The 27,409-nt window shown below is 44.9% G+C and overlaps 2 protein-coding genes across 2 annotated transcripts in view; one reads left to right on the top strand and one right to left on the bottom strand.

The window, feature by feature from the left end:
* Positions 1-1,132: 1,132 nt before the first annotated feature.
* CD63 (CD63 molecule) lies at positions 1,133-20,196 on the top strand (the record flags this gene model as incomplete). Its single annotated transcript, XM_083727796.1, is given in 9 exon segments — positions 1,133-1,153; positions 1,155-1,319; positions 2,681-2,761; positions 12,589-12,777; positions 13,924-13,998; positions 16,124-16,219; positions 17,958-18,092; positions 18,187-18,270; positions 19,499-20,196. Coding segments are annotated over 9 exon segments (912 nt in total). The 3' UTR covers positions 19,565-20,196.
* A 1,796-nt stretch (positions 20,197-21,992) lies between these two features.
* The window catches only part of RDH5 (retinol dehydrogenase 5), a gene marked incomplete at its 5' end in the record, with an annotated part of 6,927 nt that continues 1,510 nt past the window's right edge, over positions 21,993-27,409 (bottom strand). Inside the window, 2 exons of the mRNA XM_083727885.1 lie at positions 21,993-22,342; positions 24,417-24,686. Of these exons, the coding sequence (XP_083584011.1) occupies positions 22,119-22,342; positions 24,417-24,686 (494 nt within the window). The 3' untranslated portion in view covers positions 21,993-22,118. The remainder of the gene's footprint in view (positions 22,343-24,416; positions 24,687-27,409) is intronic.

Raw genomic sequence — 27,409 nt, forward strand, 5'->3', positions numbered from 1 at the left:
ACTGAAAGATTTTTGGCAGAAGATAACTGAAACTATCAACAGAACTGGGTGGAACAACCTTACATTTACAGAGCAAAATATCCTCTTGAATTACGTATATACCCAGCACATGGAACCTTACAAAAGGACAATACAGGCGGACTCTCCGTGCCCTTATCTCAGCAAAAAGACTGATCCTGATGAACTGGAAAAATCAAAACGTGGCTCCCTTCTACGATTGGATTGAAGTCTTATACAAACTTGCAACGTATGAACAACTTGCATAAGCACAGACTTGCGATGGGCAAATTCAATTACAGTCGTATCTCGGGTTAAGTACTTAATTCGTTCCGGAGGTCCGTTCTTAACCTGAAACTGTTCTGAACCTGAAGCACCACTTTAGCTAATGGGGCCTCCTGCTGCCGCCGTGCGATTTCTGTTCTCATCCTGAAGCAAAGTTCTTAACCCGAGGTACTATTTCTGGGTTAGCGGAGTCTGTAACCTGAAGCGTATGTAACCTAAAGCATATGTAACCCGAGGTACCACTGTATATTTGGAATCCATTCTTACAAATACTCTAATAGGTTAAGGTCTGGTGAAATACAGTAACAACCTTGTAAAGTATACATTTTGGGGGATTTCCCCCTTGCCCCTTTATTTTTTCCTTTCTACGAGGGTTCCGTTTCTCTTTCTCCTTTTCTTTACGTCTCACTATGTTCAGCGCGCATATAATGATGTACTTTTTGACCTTTCAGTACAGAAATTTAAATTTGTTGTTTTGTCGCTTGTTTGTCGCCTTGGGCAACTTTGGGAAGGCTCTATCCACCTCACCAATCCACAAATAAAACGCACACCTCCTCCTCCGGGGGAAGCAAATCCCACCAAGTCCAGAGTGTATAGAGAAACGACGGCACCCCACCCCCACCCCACCCCTACCGAGAGAAAAGCAGGGGACTTTTTCGGGGGGTTGCTAAGGCGGGCGGGGGTGGCAGCAACAAGTGAAAAGCGCAAGGGAAAGTGCGCGCTCGCGCCCAGCTGGCTGCCCGGAGACCCTCCTTTCCTGTTGACTCCGACAGAGCCGCTTGTGGCTGAGCCCGGCCCCTTCCCCTGTCCCCCCCCCTCCGCCGCTCACACTTTCCCCCGTTTCCATCACATGACGAGCAGCTGGGAGGAGGAGGGGGGGAAAGGAGCCGAGTTCTGGAGAAGTGACGCGAGAGGCGGGTCCCGCCACTATAAGACGCCCCGCCGACGCGGCGCTCCGCTCACTGCTGCCAAGTTGGGAAGCGCGCGCTGCTGTTTGTTGGCTCGACGGCCCTTGGGGACGAGGAAGTCGTTGGACGGTAAGAGAAGCAACACCCCCTCCCACCCCCCCAAAAAAAACCCCAATGCAAACGACGAGAAGTTTCTCTTTTACCTGAGGGAGTGGAGCCTTTGCTCTGCGGGCGGGAAGCGCTTTTACGCGGAGAGGGAGAAACGCGGACTTGTGTGAGGGGCCTGAGGTGGCGCCTCAGGGTTGCTCAAAAACGGCCTTCTTTCCAAAAGTTCGACAACTTTGGGCGAAACTATTTTTTTAAAATGCAGCTCAACAACTTTGCCCCCAAACCGAAAAAAGCTCAGAAACTTTCCTGTCACTGTTGGGAATATGGCAACCCTCCGGGTCTGGAATTTCCTTCCTCCCCTCGCCACGCCTTGAAGGCTCTTGAAATCTGGCTTTGCCTGGGGAGGAAGGGAAGGTTGGGTTGAGGTTGGGAGAGAGGAGCGTTTGCCCGCCGTCAGCCTTCGACGAACCCAGAAGCTGTTGCGGAGACTGCGAAGTTTTTTTTGCGGCTACAGGAAAGGGTGGGCTGCTGCACACCGCCTGAAGAAAGGGTCCCTTTCCTCTTCCCCTTCCCCTCGCCATAACGACGAGTATAGAGTTGGCCTTGTGTGTGTACTGCTGTTAAGGTTGCCATGTGACTGGCTGAGGGGGAGAAGAACGGGGCGGACTCCGGGGCTGGGGGGGGGGCAGCTGCCCCCACCTAAATTAAGTAAAATAAAAATAAAAACGCTTAACTAAAAGTAGAAGAAGGGGAGTTTTTAATGTCTGTTTTATCGTGTTTTTAATACTCTGTTGGGAGCCGCCCAGAGGGGCTGGGGAAACCAAGCCAGATGGGTGGGGTATAAATAATAAAATTATTATTATGGAAATTGTAGAAAGATTTTTGACGGGTTTTTCTGAGCGCGTGGGGTCAGAAGAAAATAATTTTAGCTTTCGAATCTGCTAGGCAAAGGTTGATGAGAAGTGGGTGTCCTGCCTCCCCCCCCCCCAAAAAAAAATCCTGGCTACCTGCCTCTCCCCCCCCCCCCCCGTAAATCCTGGCTACGCCCACGGGGTGGAGGGAACTGGGGCAGAGAAAGAAGGAAGGCCCGGCACAGTCCTGCTTCCTTTTAACAGTCTATTTCTAGGCTGATGCACTTGTGAAGGACTTTCCCTCCCTGGAGGGAGTTGTGTTTACAATGACTGGGATCGTATCCGCTTTCTTCTCCCACACACCCCGTTCAAGGCTGACTCCTCCAAGCTTCCTGCTTTTCTCTGCCCCCCCCCCCCCCGCAACTTCCCTTATGTTTATAATCCCCACCTCCTCCTCTCTGATATGTAGCTTCTGTGTCATTTATGCTGCCTAAGTCTGTTGGTTCTGACTTTCTTTTTTAAACTTTGCAGGGACAGATACGCAAAATGGGGGTCGACGGTGGCATGAAATGTGTTAAATTCCTGGTTTTTTTCTTCAACTTCATTTTCTGGGTAAGTTTTATTTGGAGGGCCTTGGTGCTTGAAACGGCGAGGAGTAGCAGTTACTTCTTGCCCACTTAAGAAAAAAAAACTCAAAACTGGGGGGAAGGCGGTGTTCGTACAACAAAATTTATGTATCTTGACTGCTGGTATTTTCTATTTGGCAGAGAAGCTGGATAACGGGCTTATAGAGCCTTCACATGACTATTTTAAATTCTGTTCATTTTGTTTTAACTTTTTTTAACAGCTTGACTATACTCCTTGTAGGGGCTACTTGTTGCCAAAAGTCTCGGGCTTCTGTAAGCACTAGCAAACTTTCCTTCCAAGTTCTGCCACACTTGAGAGGTAGTGTGTCTTGAAGAGTCTGACTTGGCTTCCTTGGTCTGTGTTACATTTTTATCAGGCTTTCCTGTAAATGATATAATCTGAATTACATGGCTTAGTCTTCTCAAACCAGTAGCTGCCCTGGCTTCCTCTCAAAGACCCTGGGAGTTTAGCTTTAGAGATGCTGATAATCTTTCTAAAAAAACAGCTGGGGGCTTCACGGAGCTTTAGTCTCTCCCCCCCCCCCCATTTCACTTCTCCGGGATGGTTTGGTAGTCTGATAGACAAAACTGATGTTCCTATTGAGAAAATAGTAGTGATCTTTATGTGTTACTCAGGTCTACAGGCACTCATGGTTTCGAGCAAGTAGCTTGCTTCCACACAACTGGAACACCCAGTGATTTGGCAAACCTAACTCACATCAGCTGCTTGCAGTACTAGGGACTCCCTTTCAGACAACTGTGTTCCATGTGTGTTAAAGAGCAGAGCTAGTATGTGCAAGAAATGAGTGAACAAGGCTAATATAAGTATTGAATGTGAATGTTCAGGATTGCTTAATCCTCCTCCCTGCTTGGGAATAGAAAATCTGGAAATCACTGTCCAGAAATGCTCCTATTTGTCCTTCAAGGGTGCATCCAGCCAGTGGCTCCATGACCCTGGGATGTTTTGCATGCGGGTTGGTGATTGCCTAGTAGCAAATGTGATTAATGCCAACGGGCAGTTCAATAAACAAGTACATTGGTTATCTGGCACTTTCTAGGAGGGAAAAGGGTTAATGGGTTCTTGTCATTCATAGAATCATAGTGTGGGAAGGGATCCAAGGCTCATCTAGTCCAACTCCCTGTAAAAAAAGTATATGGAATGCAAGGTATGCAGCATGTGGTGTGTATTAGAAAATAAATAACAAACTTTCTTTAAGGACCAGTTCAGTCCTACTGCCTCTTAAACAGAGATGTCAGCTCCTGGGGGCCGAGCCCTTTGGGGGCTCCTAAATAATTTTTGAGGCAGGGCCCCCCAGTGTCCAAAAAGGGCAGTGTGGCTCCTCCTCTTCCTCCTGCTGCTGCCATGGAAGTGAAGGAGGGTCGAAGCAGCCTCCCACTGGTGTTGGTACCAGCAGGAGCCGTCTACTTGCCGCATTTGGCTCTGCCCCAGCTCCTCCTGAAGTCATGATGTAGATGCCACTCGTGGTATCACACACTATCACCCTCAGAAGCTGGCAGGGTACAAATAATAAATTATATTATTATTATTATTATTATTATTAATAATAATAATAATAATAATAATAATTTATTATCTCTGCTCTTAGAGCTGTGTTGGTGAAGGACTTTGCTTGTACCACGCCAGTTGTCATGGTGGTCTAGGACTAGTGGGGACTGACATATCTACATATAGTGAATAGCAGCTTCTGGTGGTGGAACAAAGCAGACAGGGTTCCTTTGCAATGCCTTCTGTACTCTGGAAGGTGAGGTCAGGGTCTTAGTGCACTTATAATGATGCAGAATGAATCACCCACCCACATGAATTTTGTGGAAACGGCCTTCCTGTTGCTCAACAGCAGTGCCCAGCTCATCTCACTGCTCCTTACAGACACCAGCTATTGCTCAGTCTCTGATGAAATTCCTGTGTTGCATGGAGTCAGGGGTAGTCAGCTTGCTGCCTTCCATATTCCACTTCTCATCAACCCCAGCCATTATGACCAGTGGTCAGGTCTATTGAATTTATTAACTGCTTCTCACAACAGAATGCCCCAATGCAGTTTAGAAGAATAATTTACTTTGGGTAAAATGAAGTGACAAAAGGAGCTGTAGTCCATCAACATCTGGAGGGAACCACATTAACTATCCCTGCCATCAATTTAGTATGGGAGCCAGGAGAGAGGATAAACCTAAAAACAGGATGGAAGACTTCCAGTGGAATTGGAAGAGGCTTGGCCTGGGTGTCAGGAATCATGGACAGAATTTTTAGTGATGCCCTGTGATGGGTTCAGCATACAAGGGAAATAATTTTCTCCTTTCTCTTGATTGTTTCTCCCTTGGCACTGGAACAGCCTTTCTCAACTCTGGGTCCCCAGATGTTACTGGACTGCAACTCCCATCATCCCTAGCTAGCAGCACCAGTGGTTAGGAATGATGGGTGTTGTAGTTCAACAACATCTGGGGAACCAAGGTTGGGAGAGGCTTCAGAATGGCAGGTGTGGCAAGGGTAGGAGCATCCGCTGAATGGATGAGTGGGGTGAAAAGAGTGAGAAGAGATTGGAGGAGATGATTTGCAGCAGGAGTGGGAAACTGGTTCCTTCAGGTGTTGCTGGGCTATGGGAAGAATTCAGCATCTCACTTAGATTATTGTTCCATCAAGGTAACTATTTTGGCTTGCTTGATGGAAAACACACACACACACACACACACAGCCCTCTCCTCTCTGAACTGTTCCAGGGGCTTTCCCAAACGACCCACCCTGAGCCAATTTTGGGAGCTGCATAAGGGGAGGAGGAGAAGCCAAATTGCAAAAGCGGAATCCCTTCCACAGGGCTTCCATCAATGAGATTCGTTGGTTGAATCCTGCCTTCTGACTCCCATTCTGCTTAACATTGGCCATGGCAGATGAGGGTGACGAGAGTTGGATCACACCTGGAGGACCACTGGCTTCCCGTCCCTGGTTTAGAATCATGATAAGCAGTTATTTTTGGCGGGTGGCCACTATTAAGAATTATTTGCTTGGGGTGGCAAGGCAAGAACAATTTCAGTTTCAATCTCTTAGTTCTGTAGCTATGATGGAAACTGAAGCCTAAGATTTCTGGCATCTTGACCTGATCTCTAGTGGTGTCTGTCTGTCTGTGTGTCACATGATACCATATCACATGAATATAGCTAAGCTGAAGGATGCATTCACCCAGCTATATTTGCCTACTTAACTTGCCTACGTCGATTGACAAAGAAAATGTCCCACGAAATAGTCAAGTCTTATTGCATAGGATCCTCACCTCTTTCTCTTTTGCTTCTGGGCAGCAACTGGGCATGGGGGTGGGCACAGCTGCCACCCACTGAAGGGATTGAATTGACTCAAAGGGCTCCCGTTGTTACTCCCTCTAAATCTGGGATCTTTTGGGATTATTCAGTAAACAAGAATGTTTTACATCTGTCTTGTTACACAGGGGTCAAAACGTTCCTTGCCAGGTGCATCCTGTTGCTGCTATCAGGCTAATCACATTAATATCTGTAGTCAAAACAGCGAACCTGATGGGGTGTTGTTATGCTGGGAAGAGGAGAACCAACTTTTTAAAAGTCGCATCACTTTAGTGTTGGAAAAAGATTGACTAGCTATGCTCACATTTTTACCTTTCTTTGTGTCACGCTGACCAGGTTCACGCATGCTAAGGTGAACCATGACTTGGCATGAACATGCAAGTCTGTGGGCTCTGGGAGGTTATGCTGCAGGTACGTTGCTCCGCTGTCTTTTTGCTGCTGTGTCACAATGAGCTTAAACCATGGTTTGGCTTAGCATCTTGCCTGGGCTTGTGGTTTAGCTCACCTCAGAAACCATGAGCTGTAACCTTTTGTTACAACTCGTGGTTAGTCTGGAGAGCGCTTAAGTCATGAACCTGAGTTCAAGACAACACATTCATTCGAACCACAGCTTAGCTTAGTGTGGTACAGCAGCAAAATTTTGACTTGGGCAGAAGTGAAGCAGCTACAGTCTCCTCTGTAGGTGCCCATGCATCTGAGTTCAGCTGTGGTTTGGCTAAGTGTGACGTGCAAACCAAGCCAGTGTTTGTTTTGCCAGTCATAAAGATGGGCGAGTTAGCAACATGTTTGATTTCCCTGTTAAAGTGATCAGAATGGTAAATACGGCCTGTGAGAAGGGGTGGTGGTTACATGTAACTCTGCTGAAGATAAAGGATCTAGAATCCAAGCTCCATCCTGGATCCTAGAATCTGAAATGATTTGTTCCTAGTATACCCACCAAAACTTGAATTTCAAAACCCCCACTAATTCTAAGTTCTAAATGTGTGTTTCCATTAGTCTCAGGCAGTATATCTTGTGGCTTATCTTTTCCACCAAGTTTTTCAGACTCGGAATCCCATGCTTTGAGAACTTTAAAGTATACATACGAACTCCAAACTCGTACTATATTTTAGGTCTTTCAAAATGTTATGTGATTAGTATTCATTAGGATCCCACTATTCAACTAGAGCTGAAAGAACTGAGCTTTTCTCAAGTTTTCTGTTTTTGCATGTAGAAACCATATGAAAATATAGGATGTTGCCTGTTTAAACGTACCAAATAAAAAAGTGTGTCAGCTTGCTATTGTTAGGAAGCCACTTGGTGCGATCAGTGTTATGATACAAGCCAGGAAGTGGCAGAAACTGTGGCTTCGCCCTACTTGGGTAATGGAACAGCAGTGTGAAGCATTTCCTAGGTTCAGAGGGGGGACTTTTTGTATGTGCTCTTTTTATAGGCACCTCTTTCATATTTGGCCTAGCTGCTGTGGTGCCTTAAGTACCAAAGCAGTCAAGATTGTTTTATACATGTCTCCTCTCTTCAATGGCAGAAGTGTACCTATGATAGCCAGCTCAGCTAGAATCCTGGGGAACCTTAAGGATTAACCACCTCATTGTGTCATGATGTTTTGTTCGGTGGAGCCTTATTTGCCACACCCAGAAGTCTTATCCTCAGGCTATTTATTTTGTTAAGCAATCGCATTTCTATCCCTTCAAGAAGCTCAGGCAATGTCCATGGTTCTCCCTTCGTTTTACCCCGTTAGTCATTCATTCATCCCATACTTTTAAATGCATTTCAACGTGGCTTTCCAAATTGCAAAATGTCTGGGTTTTTTTTTATTACAGTATATTTGTTGCACTAGGGCGACAGAGCACTTTAATGTGCCAACATGCACTTCAATCCCTCTCACAAAGCAGTGAAAGCCTGAAGGGACCCTATATATTTAAGTTTATTCATCTCGCCTTACCAATTCTTCACCATTGAAAAGTGGGCCACTCACACCCACCTTGATTGGGTCTCATTTACACCTGTCTCTGTACACCTGATCTCTGAATTGCTGGACTTTGTGCCTTAATTTTTGTAAACATTTCTTCTGTATGTGAGTGAGAGAGAGATGAATATACCTCACCAGTTCAGGACAACTCTTCATGCATCTGGCATAGTAGGCTGCAAACCACAAAAGCTTATTTAAAGATGCCACAAGACCTCGCTTTCTTCCTATTACCAATGTGAGAAATGGAGGGAACTGACTTGGCACTGCTTGTGAAAACACCCCCATGTTATAAAAACTATTATGCTTGGAGTTACCATATGGTTCAGGAAGGATGAGGTGGGGAAATGTGTGTTTGGACTAGGACTACTTGCAGAAATTGGCTTAGACTGGGGTTTTTTGTTGCTGGCGTTGTTGGCCTACGGTGCACTTAGCTGCCTTTCGCGTTTCCACTTCCTGTGCCTTGGGAAAGCATGCTTTCCCCAGAAAACATTAACCCGAGTCGGCATACGATCATTGGAGTTGATGGGATGGTTTGCTTTGGTCTAATGTAAACAGCAGCCAGATGTCCCTTGGATCTGCTTGAAGAGACTTACGAAGGAACAAAGATATTAGCCTGGAGGGTGTGTCTTGGGGGCAGAAAGCCAGTAATTCCTGCTTTCTGTGGTGACTGCTGCTCCAGAAAAGGTTTCCAGCATAAAATGCCCTATTGTTGTGTCCAGGCGACATCTTCCTTCGGTAACATGAACAGGAAACGGTGTGACAGAAGAGATAGGAACTAATGAGACTGCTTAGTCTTAGCGTAACCCTTCCTGATTTTGTGAACAATTGCTGTACTGCCTGCACTGTGGCCTGTTTGCCGTAGCACTTTGGGTGGGATTTGGCACAGGAATCACGTGGAGGTTATACAGAACAGCCCAGCTGCAGAGAGCAAGTGAAGTCAGAGGAGGGATTTCTGGAGACACCCTAAAGCTTATTCTCGCACGCAGAAACTCACTAAAAGCTTTTGAACCATGTGCACCCTTCACGCCTGTTGCAATGAGGCATATAATAAAAACCATTTTCTTTTGACACTGGCTGTTTGTCTCCAGGAAGGAAAGGGGGAAATTGCATGTGTGGCTGAACCACTCCTGCAAGACAAACGGGCATTGCCCTGTTTTTAGTGCCTCCCAACAGTTTCTGCGTTCTCTGGTGCTCTTTTGTGAACACCCCTCCATCCATCCATCCATCCATCCATCCACATACATACCCACCTCAGATCAGAGTTAGCCGATCTTTGCCCTCATATTGAGCCAGTGGGAATATCCACAACTTTCCACCAGAGTTTTCCCCTGGCGAGTGATGGTGGTAATGGATCTATGCTGATCTGCCTGCAAGTTCAAAGCTTGCTGTGGGTAATCTGGAAACTGGGCTTGGGCCTCTTTGCCTTAGGTGGATCCACCCTGCTGTGATAGGGCAAGGTAAATATCAGCTCCAGGAAACACAGCACCTATTTGGGAACTGGGTGGGAATTTGCTGTGCTGACTCAGTCCTGAGCTGGGTGCCTTCATCTGATCTTGCTTATAATGGTCTCCGTTTACTCTGAACCTCTCCCTGATAAATAACTGCCCCGTTAAGACTTATCTTGCTACAGCTGTCATTATTCTGTTCTGGTCTCTCTTTCTCATATATGTGACCTGCTGCCAAGTCTACAGTAACTTGTGGGTGGCAATTTGATGCTACTGCACATGGTATCACTGCCAAAGTATTAACATACCCTGCCATTTTAAAACTGATATATTTTATTGAATTTTCATAAAGTTTCACATAAACATTCCAGTACATAATAGGTTTTTCTTTTGTTTTGTTGACTTCCCACCCCATTTTCCATGGTGTGTTTTTTTAATATATATATATATATATATATATATATATATATATATATATATGCTGCACACCCTGTCTTCTCTCTCTTATATCATAACAATAATACAATAATCTCCTATTCCTTCTGTTGCTCATAGTTCACGTCCTGCTCACAAATTATCCAAAAAAGGCTTCTGTTCTTCCATAAAACAATTCCCCATAGTCCATCACTTTACTTATCCATTCTTATTTGGTGGGAAATTCTCCCATCTTTCCATTTTTATGCATAAAGAATCCTAGCTGCTCTCATTACATACATAAACAACTTAATCGTCTTTTATTGAACTTCTCTCCCTATAATCCCTACCCTGTCTTTTTTTAAACAAACAAACAAACAAACAAACAAACAAGCAAGCAAGCAAACAGCAGCTTTGGTTTTCTCTGGACTGTTAATTATGGTGACCCTGTTATCATAACTGCACTCTTCTAGTATATCTTTAAAGTAAAAGAGCAAGCAAGCAGGGCATGTTTAAAAAGCATGTGACCAGGCCCTAACTGCATCCAGTTGCAACATACCAATGTGCTCCTTCCCTTCTCATTCCTCCATATTCACAGACCCTGAGAGTAAATGTTACTTAATGAGTGATCTTTTTTGAAAGAAAGAAAGAAATGGCTTGATCATGAAAGCCACAAGGACAGGATATTGCCGAATAGGTGTACACAGCATCTGGGGTGGAGAAGCCTTTTATAATCAGCCTGTTTGGATTAGGGGAAGGCAGGCTGTGAGCCTAGTTGTGGAAATGGAGGTGTTTTTAAGAACACAAATGTGTCACTTTTACCTGTGAATGTTGGGAAGGTATGCCTTCAATAGTATTAAAACTCTAGGACGGGCTTCCTCAACCTCAGCCCTCCAGATGTTTTGAGATTACAGTTCCCATCACCCCTGACCGCTGGTCCTGCTAGCTAGGGATCATGGGAGTTGTAGGCCAAAAACATCCGGAGGGCCGAGGTTGAGGAAGCCTGCTCTAGGAGCTGAATTCATCCCCATTCCAGATTCCTATTCAGTATTAAGGGCCTACACGCTTAGAACCACTGTGAGGCAGGGATAGGAAACTTGTAATGCCCTCTAGACGTTACACTCCACCTGTGATCACTGGCCATGCTGGCTGGGACTGATGGGTATTGGAGTCCAACAACATCAGGAAGGCTGCAGGTTCACACTTCTGAGGTCTCAGCCTCACTCACCTCACAGAGTGCTTGTTGGTGGGGGAGGAAGGGAAAGGAGAATGTTAGCCGCTTTGAGACTCCTTCGGGTAGTGATAAAGCGGAATATCAAATCCAAACTCCTCCTCCTCCTCCTCCTCCACCTTCTTCTTCTGTCATAGTCCCAGGAGCCTGGACCTGCAACCCCCACCCTACCCCCATGCCTTTGAGTCCTATTTATGTGCTTGGGGAGACCTGCTCTTACTTGGCTCCCTGCTAAGTTAAGAATTTCAGGCACATAGGCTTCTAAACTGTGTGGGGAGCAGAGAACTGCAAGCTCTCTGCTGCAGACCTTCACTGTCTGAATACATGGTAGATGGTGGGACAAGACAATGAGGATGCAATATGAGTCCTTTAACACCTGATAGCACTTCCCACCCCTTCTAATCCAGATGCCTTAATGCTGGCAGAAACACATGGTGGAACCTGCATTTAAACATGGATGCAGCAAGGTTCGAAATTAGCAGGGCACCAGACAAATTTTGCGCCTAAAGATTCTCCATTTGCGAACGCCTAAAACAGTGGCTGCCATTTTTTGCACCTGGCTGACACTCAAGGATTACTGAAATGTATGTGCTTTGAAGCCTCAAAGTATATGTTAAGGATAGGCAATATGTTATGGAGTTTAACAACAAACAGTAGAGTGTTTTGAATACCAAAGTATGGTATTATTTTTTTTGCAGACACCAAATTAAACAGTATTAACAGTTTTAACAATGTATGTTAAAAATGTCATATTAACAATGTGTCACTTATATGAATTGCGTATTGGTTCAGGGTTATTAAAATAAAGTGTTGCCGACCCCCCTCCCCAAAATGGCGACTAGACATTCTGTTTTGGCGCCTACAACCCAGGTCCCAGGCTCCTAGCTTTTCTATCCTGGTTTCTAACACTGCATGGATGGTGTATTTGAGCCCAGTTTCAGTTGTTAACAGACTGTTACCCCCTTGTTGCTTATTATGAAGCTTTGCTGAAGTATTGTCTTGACACCTTCCTTTTTATTTGAAACCACGATGCACACCTTAAGGTCAAATCAATGGTGTTTTCACACTGCAGAGCAGCTGGCAGTGCAAGTTTTACTTCAAAATGAAAAGCAAATGTTAACTCTGTTCTAGTTTCTTGTAGTAAACAATACCTGTAAAGTTTTTTGTACTTTGATTTCATTATATGTGTTGGAAGCCACCCAGAGTTGCTGGGGCAACCCAGCCAGATGGGCAGGTTATAAATAATATGTAAATAAAATAAACAGAATAAATAATAAAGTTTTTATTAGTTATTATTCCTTCCCCCCCTTTTTTGGGGGGGGTAATTATGAATCTTGATGCAATATTCTGCCCGACTCCAGTGGTGCAGTTCTTCTGTTGGTTATGCATGGACAATTCCGCCACTAATGGTTGGTTTCTCTTCCACACAGCTCTGCGGCATTGCTCTGATCGCCTTGGGCATTTATGTACAGATTGAACTCAAACACACCCTGGTGATGACCAGCGCCTCTGCTTCAGGCCCTCCCATTGTCATCCTGGCTGTTGGAGTTATAGTCTTCTTCATCTCCTTCTTTGGCTGCTGCGGAGCGTTAAAGGAGAACTACTGCATGGTCACCACGGTGAGGAGAATGAAGGGGAGCTAGGCATTGGAATCGCAGGGTGGGAAGCTGAACTCTTAGATCTGACTGGCTGGAGGGAGATAATATAGCTTAGTAGTCGGGACTGCAGCCTCTAAAGTTCCCTCTAATCCAGGCACCTGAGCCTTTGGCACCCCACCCTTTCTAGAGCTTGAGAAATGGAAGGCAGTAAGGATAGCGAATAAACCATGTATAGGCAACCTTTGGCCCTCTAGATATTTTGGACTACAATTCCCATCATCCCTAAGGACTGGTCTTGTTAGCTAGGGATCATGGGAGTTGTAGGCCAAGACATCTGGAGGGCCGAAGGTTGCCTATGCCTGGAATAAGGCATGCTTGCCAAGTACATAAGTTACGCTTCGTCTTACTGCTGATCTAAGACCTGTGTTGTTAACCTTGCCCTGCAACAGGTCTCAAAACCATCTTGCCCAGGGGTAGCCAATATGTTGCTCTCCAGATGTTGTGCTATGGCTGCCATCAGCGTGATAACGGTTTCATAATTTTTGACCTGGCAGTATATCACGAAACATGGGATGTGTGCACACCATGCAAAAATCACAAAGCAGAAAAAACAATGAAGCAAGCCAATGCCTCTACAGACTTCATCCTTATTTAAGACATTGTGATACTTCAATATATTGCAATGTTTAGCTGGTGATCTATCACAATGTTGACAGCCAGCTGTCGCTCAGACCTAGCCTCAGTAAGCATGGCCAATGGGTGATCAGGGACATTGGGAGTTGGGGGGCACCACGTTGGCAACTACTGTTCTAGCCTGTTGTCATCGTTTCCCATTTTGCATATTGGGAGTCAGGATGGGGCAAATCACTGGCTTCACAGAACAGATTTGATAGGCTTTGAATAAGAATGGGTTCTGTCTCCTCTGGCTGGCTAGGCCACTGCAGACATCATAGCGGGAGAGTTATTTAGGCAAAGCTCTCCTTTTCAGAGGTAGGGCTGCTTCTTAAGTGGGCACAGTCTTTGCTGTCAGAAGGTGGTGAGATTCATATGAATAAGGGTGAAGGTGGACTATTTTCTTATTGCTAAGCCCAAAATGAAGGGTGGCAGTGAGGCTGGGATCAACAAGCACTCCATAGATATTATTAACAACTGCATTTCCTTCAATAGTTTGCTGTGCTGCTGACACTGATCTTCCTGGTGGAGATTGCAGCTGCCATTGCTGGCTACATCTACAAAGATGAGGTAAGAGATGCCTCTGGGTTCCGTGGTTTTGGGTAAAGGGTGGTTCTGCTGTTCTCTCCAGATGTTTGCTACAACCCCCTGGAGCAGTGGTAGTCAGCATGGGGGTCTCCAGAGGTTTTTTTCTTCCATATTTTTTATTGATTTCAGAGGTTTTACAAATTTACTTAAATTTCAATATGTTTTACTTTAAATTTTGACTTTTTAAATTTTTTATTCAATTTTCTGTTTTACAATTTAGAATATTCATTTAGACAACCTTAAAATATCAGTGACTTCCCTTCTCTTTCCATGGTTCATTTTGCTTAGCATAAACCCCTGCCTGTTTTATATAAACTAAACCATTCAGTTTTTCATTATTACTTCCATCAAAACTTATTTACACTGTTGAATTTATTTTAACGTGGCCAGCGTTTTCAAGTGTACACAATTTCCCCCATATATTCAAAAAACATTTTCCAGTCTTCTTTAAATGTATTTTCTTCTTGTTCTCTTATTCTATATGTTAGATCCGCAAGCTGCGCATCTACCATCAGTTTAAGTTGGCATTCTTCTTTGGTTGGGACCTCGCTCGTTTTCCATTTTTGGGCTAACAAAACACAGGCCGCTGTAGTGGCATACATAAATAACCTTTTTTTAAAATAAATTTTTTTACTTCCCAGCCTTACCTCCATGATGTTTTTATTCCCACCCTTTATCTACTGCTTTATATAACATATTTGTATTTGATACAAATATCCTCTATTTCACTTGTCATTGTTTTCTTTCCACTGCTCGTAATTCAAACCTGCCCACTTTTTAAAAAACTAGAATAGCTTGTTAAAAGAAAGTTTATTTAGTCACATGCAGACACTTGTTATCAATATTCAGTCATCATAGTTCAAGCGTCAGACAATGAAACAAATCACTTCTTCCAAACATGGCACAAGAAGTTGACCCCATCAAAGCAGACCACAAAATTTCAGCGTTTGTTTTGATGATGTTCTTCCATACATGTTGAGCTTCTTCAGGTATCAGTCTTATTGAATGAAATAATAGAAGCCTTATTCTTGTACGTGTGTGTTTTCTTAATGTCTGTTAAATGTCAGATTTGATGCAAGGCTTCCTCTTGCTTCCATTTGCTCCTGGCGGGCTTACGCCAGGTCTAGCTTCTTCTGCGTGGCTGCCAGCTGGTCCAGCAGCCACTTTTTCTGCCAGTCGAGGTAGCGCCTCCGCGCCCTGTTTGCCTGCCAGCCCACCAGCAGCCCTGAAGCGAAGGCCAGCAGCACCGCCACCTTCACAGAGTGCTCTGAGCGCAGCTCTGAGCTCAGCGCCATGTTTCCCCCCCGCCCATGTTTTAATTTGACTGTAGCAGTTCTTCAGAGGGTCTCCACTCTTCCATAAACAGTTTGTCACTTTGATCTGATATTTCGCAATTTCCACATAGTCCATTAAACTTTTGAAGTCATTCCTCTTTGGTTAGTACCTCTCCTCCTTTCCATTTCTGCGTGTACAGGATTCTGGCTGCTGCTGCTGTTGAACCATCCTTTTGGGGACCCCCATCCCTATTATCCCTTGGTAGAAAAGCTTCGGGGCTTTTGGGAATAACCAACTTGAATTCTTTTCTTCAATTCATTATGTATCATTTCCCAAAAGCCTTTAGCGTTTTATACATGTCCGCCACATATGAAAAAATCACCCTTTAGTATGTTTGCATTCCCAACATTTATTTGACACATTCTTACACATTTTAGCCAGTTTGTTTGGTCACCAGGTGATTTTTAGCTATAACATCTCTCGCTTCTGCCATTGGCCCTCCTGGATGAGGTTGATGAGAGTTGGGAGTCCCAGCAACAACTAGAGGTTGTATGTTGGCCACACCTGCCCTAGAGAGAGATAGGCAGAGGGAATATCTAAAGAGAAGCTCTTTTTTTTTTTTTTAATCACTGGATTGACCCTGAGATTGAAGACCATCACTAGAGAATTCATCCAGAAGTTCCTCATGTTCTCACAAGGGGAGGAACTTCCTCAGACATGCTTAATTTACCTATGATTTTGGTCTTGGCTAAATCTTAAGGAGGCTTAGTCACCCTCATCAGATGTCCTTTTTAATTCTTCCCTTTCCTTTTCTGCTTGCTTTCTCTTCCAGATCAAAACGGTGATTGACAAAGAAATCAGGGCAGAAATAGCAGTCTACAAAAATAATAAAGAAGTTAAGAATTTGTTGGATGACATGCAGCAGAAGGTGAGTGTAACATAGAAGGCCTGCTTCCTAGATCTAATTGTTGGGGAGGCAATACTGACAGGGAATCGTCCTTGTTTTCTGATGGCATCTTCTGCTAAGAGCAGGGAACAAAACTTCACCCATAATTTGAAGGGTAACTTTGAACATTTTCAAGGGCCAAGGTGTACCCAGTGGGATTCTTCACTTCTTGGCAGATCCTCATGTCATATCACAGACTCCTTCTGAAAGTGCCCTCAGACAGTTTTGCCAAGTAAAGCTGTCTTGGAGATATGGATCTGTTGGTACATTAGATCCTCCCATTTAAAAAATGGCATTGCTGCATTAATATCCCACCTTTCCTCTTTAGAGACAGTAAGTCAACCACTGAAAGGTTGAATCAGTGCTGGGATGGAATCAGTGGCCATGGTGCATGTTGGTGCCAGTGACATGGGGAAATAAATGGAAGCAAAATCTAAGTTGTTAGGTAGGTTGTAGAAAGCCAGGGCCTTCAAGGTAGATTCCTCTGAAATGCTGCTGGTTCCACACAAGAGATTGCTTTCTGAAACCTTTGTCTACACAAGCAAGCAGGTACAACCAGGCAGAAATGGCCAAGTTTCTTTTGGGGTGGCAATAACAGCTTTGTAACACTGCAAAATAACAACAACAATGAAAAAGGAGTTAGATTAAATCACTATAATTTGGTGATTCAGAGGTTTAATTTGAAATCAAGTTGGATTTGGTATCTCTGGTAACTTCTCTGTTAATGTTGGCTGTATGATCTGTATTGTTTTATTGGTACTGTTGCTGCAGATTTGTTATGGCCTTTGGCTAAAACAATAAACTTACATTGATTGGTAAATGGACATTGATTGGTAAATGGACAATTGCCAACAAAGACCAATAGAAGTCACCTTTGAATTTAAAAAAAGGAACTTCCCGAAAATGAGGGGTATAGTACAAAGACGGTGAAAGGGAACCTGGTGGAGATAGTTGTTCTTCAACAGTATGCTATTTTCATGGTTGACAATCTACATAATTGATATAGAGTATGGGCGCAAAGCAGAATGGACAACCAGAAGAAATTAGACTCTATGAAGACGAATGACGGTGCAGCCCCTGTACCGATTTTTGACGAAATTGAAGCTGCCATCAGTGCAGATGAGATGGCGAAATAACAAAGAAATGTTTTAGAAAAGGCCAACCAAAACTATCAAGGCAGTGGTGGTTTTCAGTTTTGAGAAAAGGCAACTGAGAAGGGGGCATGTGTACGTTGATGCCTGGTGTGGAGAAAGAGAATGGAGAAGCTTTTCTGTCTCATAACATTAGAACTCAAGACATCAAATGGAATATTCAGAGTGGACAAAAAATACATACTCTGCATGCCTCTGAATATCAGTTTTTGGGAATTGCAAGTGGTAAGAGAGTGCTTGCCTGCTTCCTATGGGTATCTGATTGGCCGCAGTGATAGTAGTCGGCTGTTGAACTATAATGGGTCTTTGGCTTGATCCAGGAAGGCTCTTACTATGTTATTAAAGGCTGTTGGACTTGAACCTGGATTCAGTGATTCAATGGGTAGTTTTGTGCAGATCACTACAGTTGCCCTCTGTTCCCTATTTGCAAAATGGGAGTGATGGGTGGATTACCATGCAGAATACTTGGGTATGTTAAGGAAATGTTCTCTGTTCTGGGAATTAACAATCCCTGTTGGCCTGGAAGATACTGATCTCTCTCCCCCACCCTCATCTCTCTCCAATTGTAGTATAGCTGTTGTGGAGCCTCCAATTACACGGATTGGTTTAACGGAACTACGCCCTCAAATATACCTCCATCCTGCTGCAAACACAATGACACCGATTGCAAACAGAATCCAACCGTAGAAAAAATCAACCATGAGGTATGGATGGATGAGTGCTGGGAAAGGAAAGCTTTGTTCCTAGCATGAGGGTTTGGGCGGATGCTATAAAACCTTGTTCCCTCTCTCCCTGCAGGGCTGTGTAACAAAAATAGAAGCCTGGTTGAGAAAACACATCATCATTGTGGCTGGAGTGGCATTGGGCATTGCCTTCTTTGAGGTACCAAGAATTATAATAGATTATGGGGAACTGTAGGTGGGTGGCTGGGTGCACATGCACACACATCTGCACCATGATGTTGTTACACTGGGGCAAACTACAGTTCTGTCTGTATTCAGTGCTTTTCTTTTTTAAAAAGAAGTTTTGACATTAACATCTGAATCTTTCAACCCAGATAAGTGATCTGGGTTAAATATTTCCATCATCCTGGATTTTAGTATCTTTAGTTAGCAGCAATGGAATCTGCAGGACTCTGAAACCCAACTTTTGGCTTCTGGGCAAGCCTGCTTTTGGGACTTCACCCAAGCATTGCCCACCTATTTCTCCAGAGTTTTGTTCACAGTCTTAAAAGGTTTAGAAATGGCTCCCCCTGTCATCCAAACAAAAGGAGAAGATACTTGAACTTGGCACCATAGGTCCATGTATAACTTATGATTCAATAATCCAATGTACACAGAGTGTTGCGTTGTATCCTGTGTCCCATCTGTACTGCTGACTAGCAGACTAGTGTGTAGTGTTAAGCTGCGAAGTAATGCTATTGGTGTTCTGCAGAGCTCTTCCATGCCACTTTGCTCCAGCTCAGAATATTCCCCCAGCTTGTCAAGTTTATACTGTGGGCGGTAGAAATGTGTTGGCCCACGTTTGATTCACTAATGCAAATTGCAAGCACCGGAGAGATACCGGTACTGCTTGCTGTCATTACAACCGTGGTGGATTGTGCCCTTCATTTGACAGTCTAGTGCAGAGCTCGGGGCATGGGGATTGTTACGGGAAAATGGGCTACCTGAGTAAACAGAAGTAGCTTGTGAGCTATATAACTGGTTCCTGTGGCATGTGCATACCAAAGGAGGCCATTGCAGGCTTGAGCTGTTTGGATTGTAGAGGGATTGCCTTGCTGCCAGTTCCCCTTGCCTGCAAAGTTATGACTGCCTAAACAGTCACCTGAAGTGGAGACCTAAAGGACTGTAGCTCAGTAGGGGAGTATCTGCTTTGCATGCAGAAAGTAAGCAAATAACGGCTCTGCATGTAAACGTTAAGCAAATTTGGTGGTGCATTTCAAAGAGCTGAGCAGGAGAAATTTCCTGCACACACACCCACCCTAGGAAAGGATGGGAGAAGTGGTTGCATGGCCTCTATTCCTTGTAGGGCCACTGTGTAGTGAAACATTCACTTACTTGCAAATTACACCTCACAGCTGATACAATTTTCTTGTAACTTCTTTCCTCAGCTCCTGGGCATCATTTTTGCTTGTTGTCTCATGAAAGGAATCCGCAGTGGCTACGAGGTTATGTAGCCGCATCTCATCTTATCACATCTGGTTACTGCAGCAGCAATCACAGAACCTTTTCTGGGGGTGCAACTGACCATTATATATGCCTGTAGAACAGGCGTTGGGTGAATGTCTCCTCTTCTGTTCTCTTTCTTGAACACATATGCCGCCCTCCCAAGGATTCACACGTTGCCTTATCTCTCCCCACCCTCCAATCCCCTAATAGGATGTTTCCCTCAAAGTTCCTATCTTCTGTGCCTCATTCAACACTCCATTCCTACTTCAAAAGTTGCATTAGCTTTCATGCTATACTTCACGATCTAGTGGGCATCTTGTGATACACGACTGTTATTGTATTCCATCAAATTTTCTTAGTCCCTTTCATAGGCCTGAGCAAGGACCTCTGAACTTTTGCTTCTCCCAGATTCAATCTTCAAGACTTCTGGACCTGCAGCATTTTCCCCTTGACACCTCACCTAATAAGTAGACTGCTATATACTTTAGGATGCTCCTTTTCCCCCCCTTGGAAAGACTGTCTGTTTAATCAAGTGAGCATAGTTGTTTTGGAAACCACAACGGGATAGAAAATTGTGGGGACTTTGTTTTTTTAGCCAGTAATTCATTATTTGGAAAATAAAGACATTGTTTCTCCCATGTGTTCTGGCTTATTTATGTGCTATCTCCATCCTGATTTTGCATTTGTCTGCATTGTGGATAGATGGCAAGCTTCAAAAAGAAATTTCCTTGCATTTGTAATTACGTATTTAAATCTTCCTGATGCCTCTTTGATTTCTCTGGAAGCCAAATCACTCTATAACCTTAGACTTCTATCATACCCTTACCTGCTCCTGGTTTTTAACTGGCCTTTGGTTCTTGGCAGTGGATCACTTTTGTTCTGTCCAGAACCTTTTGAGGGTGTGGCAGGGATTTTTCTAATTCGCACTGCAGCTGCAGTTTCCTTACCCTTGTATTATCTCAACTGTGTCAATATATTGCCATGCTGACCTTTAACGTAGCCTACAAAAGCAGACAGAACTTGGGCTGAGTTCTGTCTGCTGTGATGAATAAGTAATTTGCAGCCTGCTAGGAGGAACTTCTGTGTAGCTGAAATCTCCCTGGGTTGAGGTCATAGGAAAAGGAACTATGGCTGTTCTGGAGAACACTTGAGCTCTTCTTCTTTGCAAAAATTAATAACCCCGTAGCCACCAGCTATTTCAGTATTCTCATGTGATGAATAACCATGCCTTCTTACGCAAAGCACAGTTATGTGTTTATGGTAGGATTATTTATGCTTTTTATGTCTTTGGGTATCCTGCCTCTCCAAAATCATGAATGAGTGCATGCATACTTCAGTAGTGATGTCCATCTGAAAACCTACGCTTTGGGGCTAACTGTGCCATTGATTGAGGCCCCAAATAAGACAAAAGAAAGAGTACAGTACAGGTTTTGTTGCTTTCCCCTCATTCTGTGCTTCACTGGTCCTACTTGCTCAGCACCTTGCAGCTGGGATGTCTTCGCACCTTTGGGGGAAAGACCCATACTCTACTGCTGCAGTGGAGAGATGAAGGGTTTCAGCTTGGCTGAAAATTCTGACTCCCTAATTCTGCATATGTCAATCGCAAGCTTGCATTTAACCCAGTGGTGATACGCTCTGCCTCTGCACAGGACCAGCCCTTCTCAGTTGCTCATATTCAACTGGGGTACAGTCATCTTTTTATGCGTGTTAGCCAACTAAATTTATCTATCCCCTTTCCAAGTAGATCCTGGCCATCTTAAGATGAGGTGGGGAGCCTTTTCTATATCAAAGGCTGCATTTCTTGTGGGCGATTTCAACTACCCGCATGCATTTTAAACAGCCCTGGGCCCCCCCAGGTTGCCACCTGGTGTCTCATGTGGCTGAAACAGCTAACTTTCAAGCTATATAGTCTGAGGTCCTTTGGGAGTTTGAGGGGGGCGGGTTGGAAGAGAAAGGAGTTTGAGCTTTCCTGAATCAGCTTCCGTACTCTTCAACTATTGCCCTGTAAAGTGTTAACTCATGAAAGTGCCATGAATTTTGTGGACTGATGTAAAAGCCCACCACCATCAGCAACTGCCCTGTATGGTGTGCTCTTGATCCTCAACCTTCGAGGATTCAATGCCAAACTGTCGGGAGCATCTCTTGCAAAATGTTGCTTTAGAAACCTTTAAAAAAACCACTTCCCTAGACAGTTCAGCTGCTGCAATATCCTCTGCTTCTAATTCTGCACTGGTTGACCACCTCACAATGAAAGCTGCAAGTGTGGTTTCTCCCTAATCATGCTCCCAGTTTGGATTATTGTTCCCTTCTATATGTTTGGTGCCTGGCTTAGAAACACCGTGATCTATAACAATCATGCTTTTTTGGAGTACTGTTGAAAGTTTCCATAACACCCTTTGATCTGCGGAAGAGGAGCAAGCAGGCTGGGCAAACAGCTTTTTTCCTACTGACAATGACACTTTTATTTCTTCATAGTTCTTGCGAAGGAATGTGGTCTGTCTGATTGACAGCTGCTCCACAGGCTTGGTCCTGGAGAGAGGCGAGGTGTGAGGTTTGGGGAGTCTAGCGGGCCCGATGGGCTGGCTTGGGTAGGATGGTAGCCAAAACAATGTCCACCATGAAGGCAGGTAGATAAGAGACTGGCAGCCACACAAACTTGGCATCCCAGCCAGCACTATAGCGGGTGCGGGGGTATTTGGCCTGAAGGGCATGCTCCATGCAGTTGGTCACTTTGCTGAGGTCTGGATCGCATATGATGTTCATGATGAACTTCTGGACTTTCAGGTCTGTTGAGAGGCAAGTATAATTGCAGTCATCAAAAACAAAGAGGGACCATTTTACGAACTGCCTGCCTACCTTTGCCTGCCCAGTGCATTCATCCTAATTCCTATCTACCCTCTTCCTCCTCCTCACACCTGGTTCCTGGTTTCCCTGGTCTTGGACCTAGTACTTCAGATCGAAATCAGAACTTTTATGCACATGCTTGGCATTTTCTTTTTATTTGCATCTATGTTGGAAGGCACATCTGCACAATCCCTTTTTTTGGAGTGTATGTAACCCTATGGCTCCAGAGTACTTTGATGGCTTTCGGAACATTGTTAAACCCAGAGGAACTAGTAACAGGCTCTGCGTGCATTACGAAACACGTATCTCGGATTGCACCACGTGTTGGTTTTGCCCAGGGGACATGACCTCTTATCTGAACTTAAAATTGTGAACAGAGGCACAGTGTGGTGTAACGGTTAAAAGTGTTGGGCTGTGACCTGGGAGACCAGAGTTCGAAACCACACACTGCCAGGAAGCTCACTGGGTGACCAGTCTCTGTCTCTTGGCCTAACCTACTTCACGGGGTTGTTGTGAGGATAACATGGAGATGGAAGAACCTTCAGCTCCTTAGTTGTGGGTGGGTGGGGGGAGGTGTTATATGAACGTAGTGAGGAAATAAAAAATGCAGTCACCTCTCTTCTGTAGCAGTTGATTTCCCCCTAATCCCATGCCTCTAAATAAGTGTACACCAAGGATTTGATCCTTTTATAAGCCCCATTATGAAACTGGCAGATGTCTCCATGCCTGAGCTGAGCTGCTCAGCTCTAGTCTTAGAAGGTGAAAGATTAGCTTGAGCTTACAGAGTATGTCTCTTCTTTCCCACCCACCTCATATGAGAAGTTGTGCATGCCAAGACATTACCACCAAAGGAAGGCTCGAGGGAGGGAACTCTGCAAGCACCAGCAGTCCTAGCAAGTTGTAGTGTGGGTTAAGGGATCCAGTGCTAGCTTGTGTTGGGAGCCTCTACCAAGGAACTAAAGCACATACTTGAACCATGGAGAAACCATTGCAGGATTGTGCTGCTTAGGAGCTGACAGATGAAAGATAAAAGTGATGGTTAAAAAGAAGAAGCTGAAACAGGGTTGGAATTTGCTGCAAGTAATGGGGTGTATAGGGACACAGGTGGCGCTGTGGGTTAAACCACAGAGCCTAGGACTTGCCAATCAGAAGGTTGGCGGTTCGAATCCCCGTGACGGGGTGAGCTCCCATTGCTCGGTCCCAGCTCCTGCCAACCCAACAGTTGGAAAGCACGAAGTGCAAGTAGATAAATAGGTACCGCTCCGGCGGCAAGGTAAACAGTGTTTCCATGTGCTGCTCTGGTTTGCCAGAAGTGGCTTAGTCATGCTGGCCACATGACCCGGAAGCTGTACGCCAGCTCCCTCGGCCAATAAAGCGAGATGAGCGCCGCAACCCCAGAGTTGGCCATGACTGCACCTAATGGTCAGGGGTCCCTTTACCTTTACCTTTAATGGGGTATAGAGGAGAAATAGTATGGATAGGAAAATTGGCCTTCCATGTGTTGTTGGACTCCATCCTCCATTAGTCCTGGCCGGCATGGCTGATAGTCTGGGTCTATGGGAGGTGTAGTTCAGCAGCATCAGGAGGGCCACAGGTTAGAATCTTAGAATTGGAAGGGACCCAAGGGTCATCTAGTCCAACCCTCTGCAATGCAAGAATCTCAGCTAAACCATCCATGACAGATGGCCATCCAGCCTCTGCTTAAAAACCTCCAAGCATTCTCCCTCTTCCATGTGGCAGCTCTTAAGGCATTTGAAGATGGCTATTATATCTCTCCTCTGTCTCCTCTTTTCCAGGCTAAGCATACCCAGCTCCTTCAAGCGTTCCTCATAAGGCTTAGTTTCCAGACCCTTGATCATTTTGGGTCTGGAAACTTAGGTTAGTCATTCTTGTGCTAGGGCTTGAATGCTGCTCTATGCATGTTCTGTTCTTTTGTACAGCTAACGGCCCTGTACTTCAGAAACAAGATCTAACCTTGCTTTCCCTTCAGCAGTCAGTGGCTGCACTGGTACTCACAGTTTGGAAAGAAGTCTTCACCGTAGCTCTGCCGAGTCTCGGGGCTCAGTCGGTCCCAGAGTTGCCTTAAGGAGGCTTCTATTGATTCAAGGTTGGTCACAGCCGTCTTGAAGAAGCCTGGCTCCACAATAGAGACCTTTACCCCAAAATGGTACATATCCCTCCTAAAAAAGAGAAAAAAAAGAGGAGTTTCATATTCCATACTCACCATTGCAAGGATTAGGAACACATTCCATGAGCTTCCCATGAAGGGGTTGAATAATAGCGAGACTGGAGACGCCAGTGTGTTGCAATTTCAGCTGAATTTGGGGAAACCGCTTGAAGCATCCTTTGTGTCGAGCTATTTCCATTGCTTTTTGTTTGATTTGCTCATTGCAAACAGCATGAAAGTCTGTCAATTCTGACAATAAACCTGATTTGCAATGGAGAGGGGTTGAATAAATTTGATTGCAACTGTAAAGGTAAACACAGCCTATATCAAGTGATCGTGAACATGTGTGTGTACATATTTCTTCCACCTTTTTTTACTGGCTGGGCTTCTACCTTTACTTTTTGCATACAATAAGCTTAGAGCTCTTTATTTCCATTATGGGGAAATGCAACTGCTGAACCTATTATTGTGCAGTGGCTAAAAGTACAGGATTGCTGCCAGCAAAAAAAAAACTTGGCAACTCCAATGTGCAGCCAGCACAAAGGGAAGCTCAACACCCAAGCAGCTTCCTGTTGTGGGAAATTTGCCCCTTTGTGATGCCACACTTGACTTTTGTCATCAAAACAATTCCTTTTTCCTATCTTACTTTACATCACAGCTTAAAATAATTTGGAACCCTAGCATGATTGCACTGCTAGAACCTGGATGAAAACATGGGAAAAGGCCATTATCAGTGAACCTGCTCCTTCCTAGCAATTGTAGCAGCTGTGGCATGGCAACACAAGATGGAAAAGGCGATGAAGAAGTCTCTTGCACACTTCCATATCTAAAGATCTGCTTTTTAAAAAAATCTGATTTAATGTTTGTATAATGCTGTAGGTCTTACCAGCTTAATAAATAATAATAATAATAATTATTATTATTTATACCCCGCCCATCTGGCTGGGTCCCCCCAGCCACTCTGGGCGGCTTCCAACAAAACACTAAAATACAATAACCTATTAAACATTAAAAGCTTCCCTAACCAGGGCTGCCTTTAGATGTCTTCTAAAAGTTTGGTAGTTATTTTTCTCTTTGACATCTGGTGGGAGGTTGTTCCACAGGGCGGGTGCCACTACCGAGAAGGCCCTCTGCCTGGTTCCCTGTAACTTGGCTTCTCGCAGCAAGGGAACCGCCAGAAGGCCCTTGGAGCTGGACCACAGTGTCCGGACAGAACGATGGACAGCTGTTATGTTATTTCACTCCTGCTCTCCTGTTAGGTTCTAGTTAGCCCAGGGTGGTGATGCAGACAATTGATACACTAATTAATCAGCAACCAGAACAGAAGATCGTTTCTGCCTGTTTGGATGGGAGTGCCATGCTGAGACTCGCTGAACTGCAGGATGGGAAGAGACTGAATTGGTTTCGCCTAGCTTGAAGGTGTGTGTGTAGACCGAGATCTGAAAAGGCATAGCTTGAGATTGGGCTTTGTCTCAGCTTCTAGTTTCGAAGTGTGGAGGTCTGGAATTTATGCTGAGGACAGGCACCAAATGGACTGATGCATTTCCCAATTGCAGAAGTGTGAAATCCATGGGGTTGCACCCAACATTAGTCACGCTCATAGTAGACCTGTTGAAAACAACTAATTTAAGCCCATTAATTTCAAGGGGTCTACTCTGAGTAACACTTAGTTGGCTACAAACCATCCTTTCTAGATGACACTGACTGTGTTCAGATGTGATGCTAAAGCCATGGCTCAGAATGAGCTACAGCACATCAGAACTGGGCATTATCCTTCCAAAGGCAACCATGACTCCTTTCCCACCAGCAGGAGGAGCAGTTGATCTAAGGTGTTTCTCCCCTCTCAGTCTGGCTGCTGGCAAAATTCAGCTTGAGGCTGAAGGAATTGTCAAAAGTTGTTGAGGTGTTTTTTTATTTTTTAAAAACAGTTTTTGTTTTGACACTGCCGACATAGGTTGCCATACACCTGGATTTTCCTGGACTTTTCTCTTTCTTTGCCCATTTCCGCCTGAACACTGCTTCCAACTGCAGTAAAAAGGTAAAGGACCCGTGGACAATTAAGTCCAGTCAAAGGCAACTTTGGGGTTGTGGCGCTCATCTCGCTTTCAGTCTAAGGGAGCCGGTGTTTGTCCACAGACAGCTCTCCAGGTCATATGGCCAGCATGACTAAACTGCTTCTGGCACAACAGAACACTGGCGGAAGCCAGAGCGCACGGAAACGCTGTTTACCTTCCCGTTGAATCAGTACCTATTTATCTACTTGCACTGGTATGCTTTCGATCTGCTAGGTTGGTAGGAGCTGGGACAGAGCAACGGGAGCTCACCCCATCAAGCGTATCGAACCTCCAACCTTCTGATCGGAAAGTCAACTGCAGTATTCCAGCTATGTCTGCGAACTTCCAGGTGTATGGGGTGCCACAGAATTGAGCAGAACAGAAGGCAAGAGGGTGGGGGTGCCAATTTTTTGGCCAGGCACAGGGCACTGCTGAAATCTGAAAGACCAAAGTCCACCCCTGATTAAAGAAGAGAGGGCCGGGCTAGCCCAGGACATGTTGTTGATTGAGGCAACAATCCCTATGGCCACTCCCTCTGCTCAGATCCAGGCCCACTCTCCTCTGCCATTTCCTCCCCTACCATACCTGTGCTGCTGCACCCCCAACCTCACCCCCCCCCCGCCACTGTGCTGTGGTGGCGGGAGGCAAGGGCATGGAGAAGGTGGCAAGCAGCAGTACAGATTAGCCACATGCTCCCTGGACTTGGCTCTGCCACCTGAAGCGATTGCCTCACGTTGCCTCATGAGTGGGCCAGCCCTGCGAGAGGATGTCTACTGGAATAAAGTAGG

Source organism: Podarcis gaigeae (assembly GCF_964106915.1).
Source record: "Podarcis gaigeae genome assembly, chromosome: 2".
Lineage (NCBI taxonomy): Eukaryota > Metazoa > Chordata > Lepidosauria > Squamata > Lacertidae > Podarcis > Podarcis gaigeae.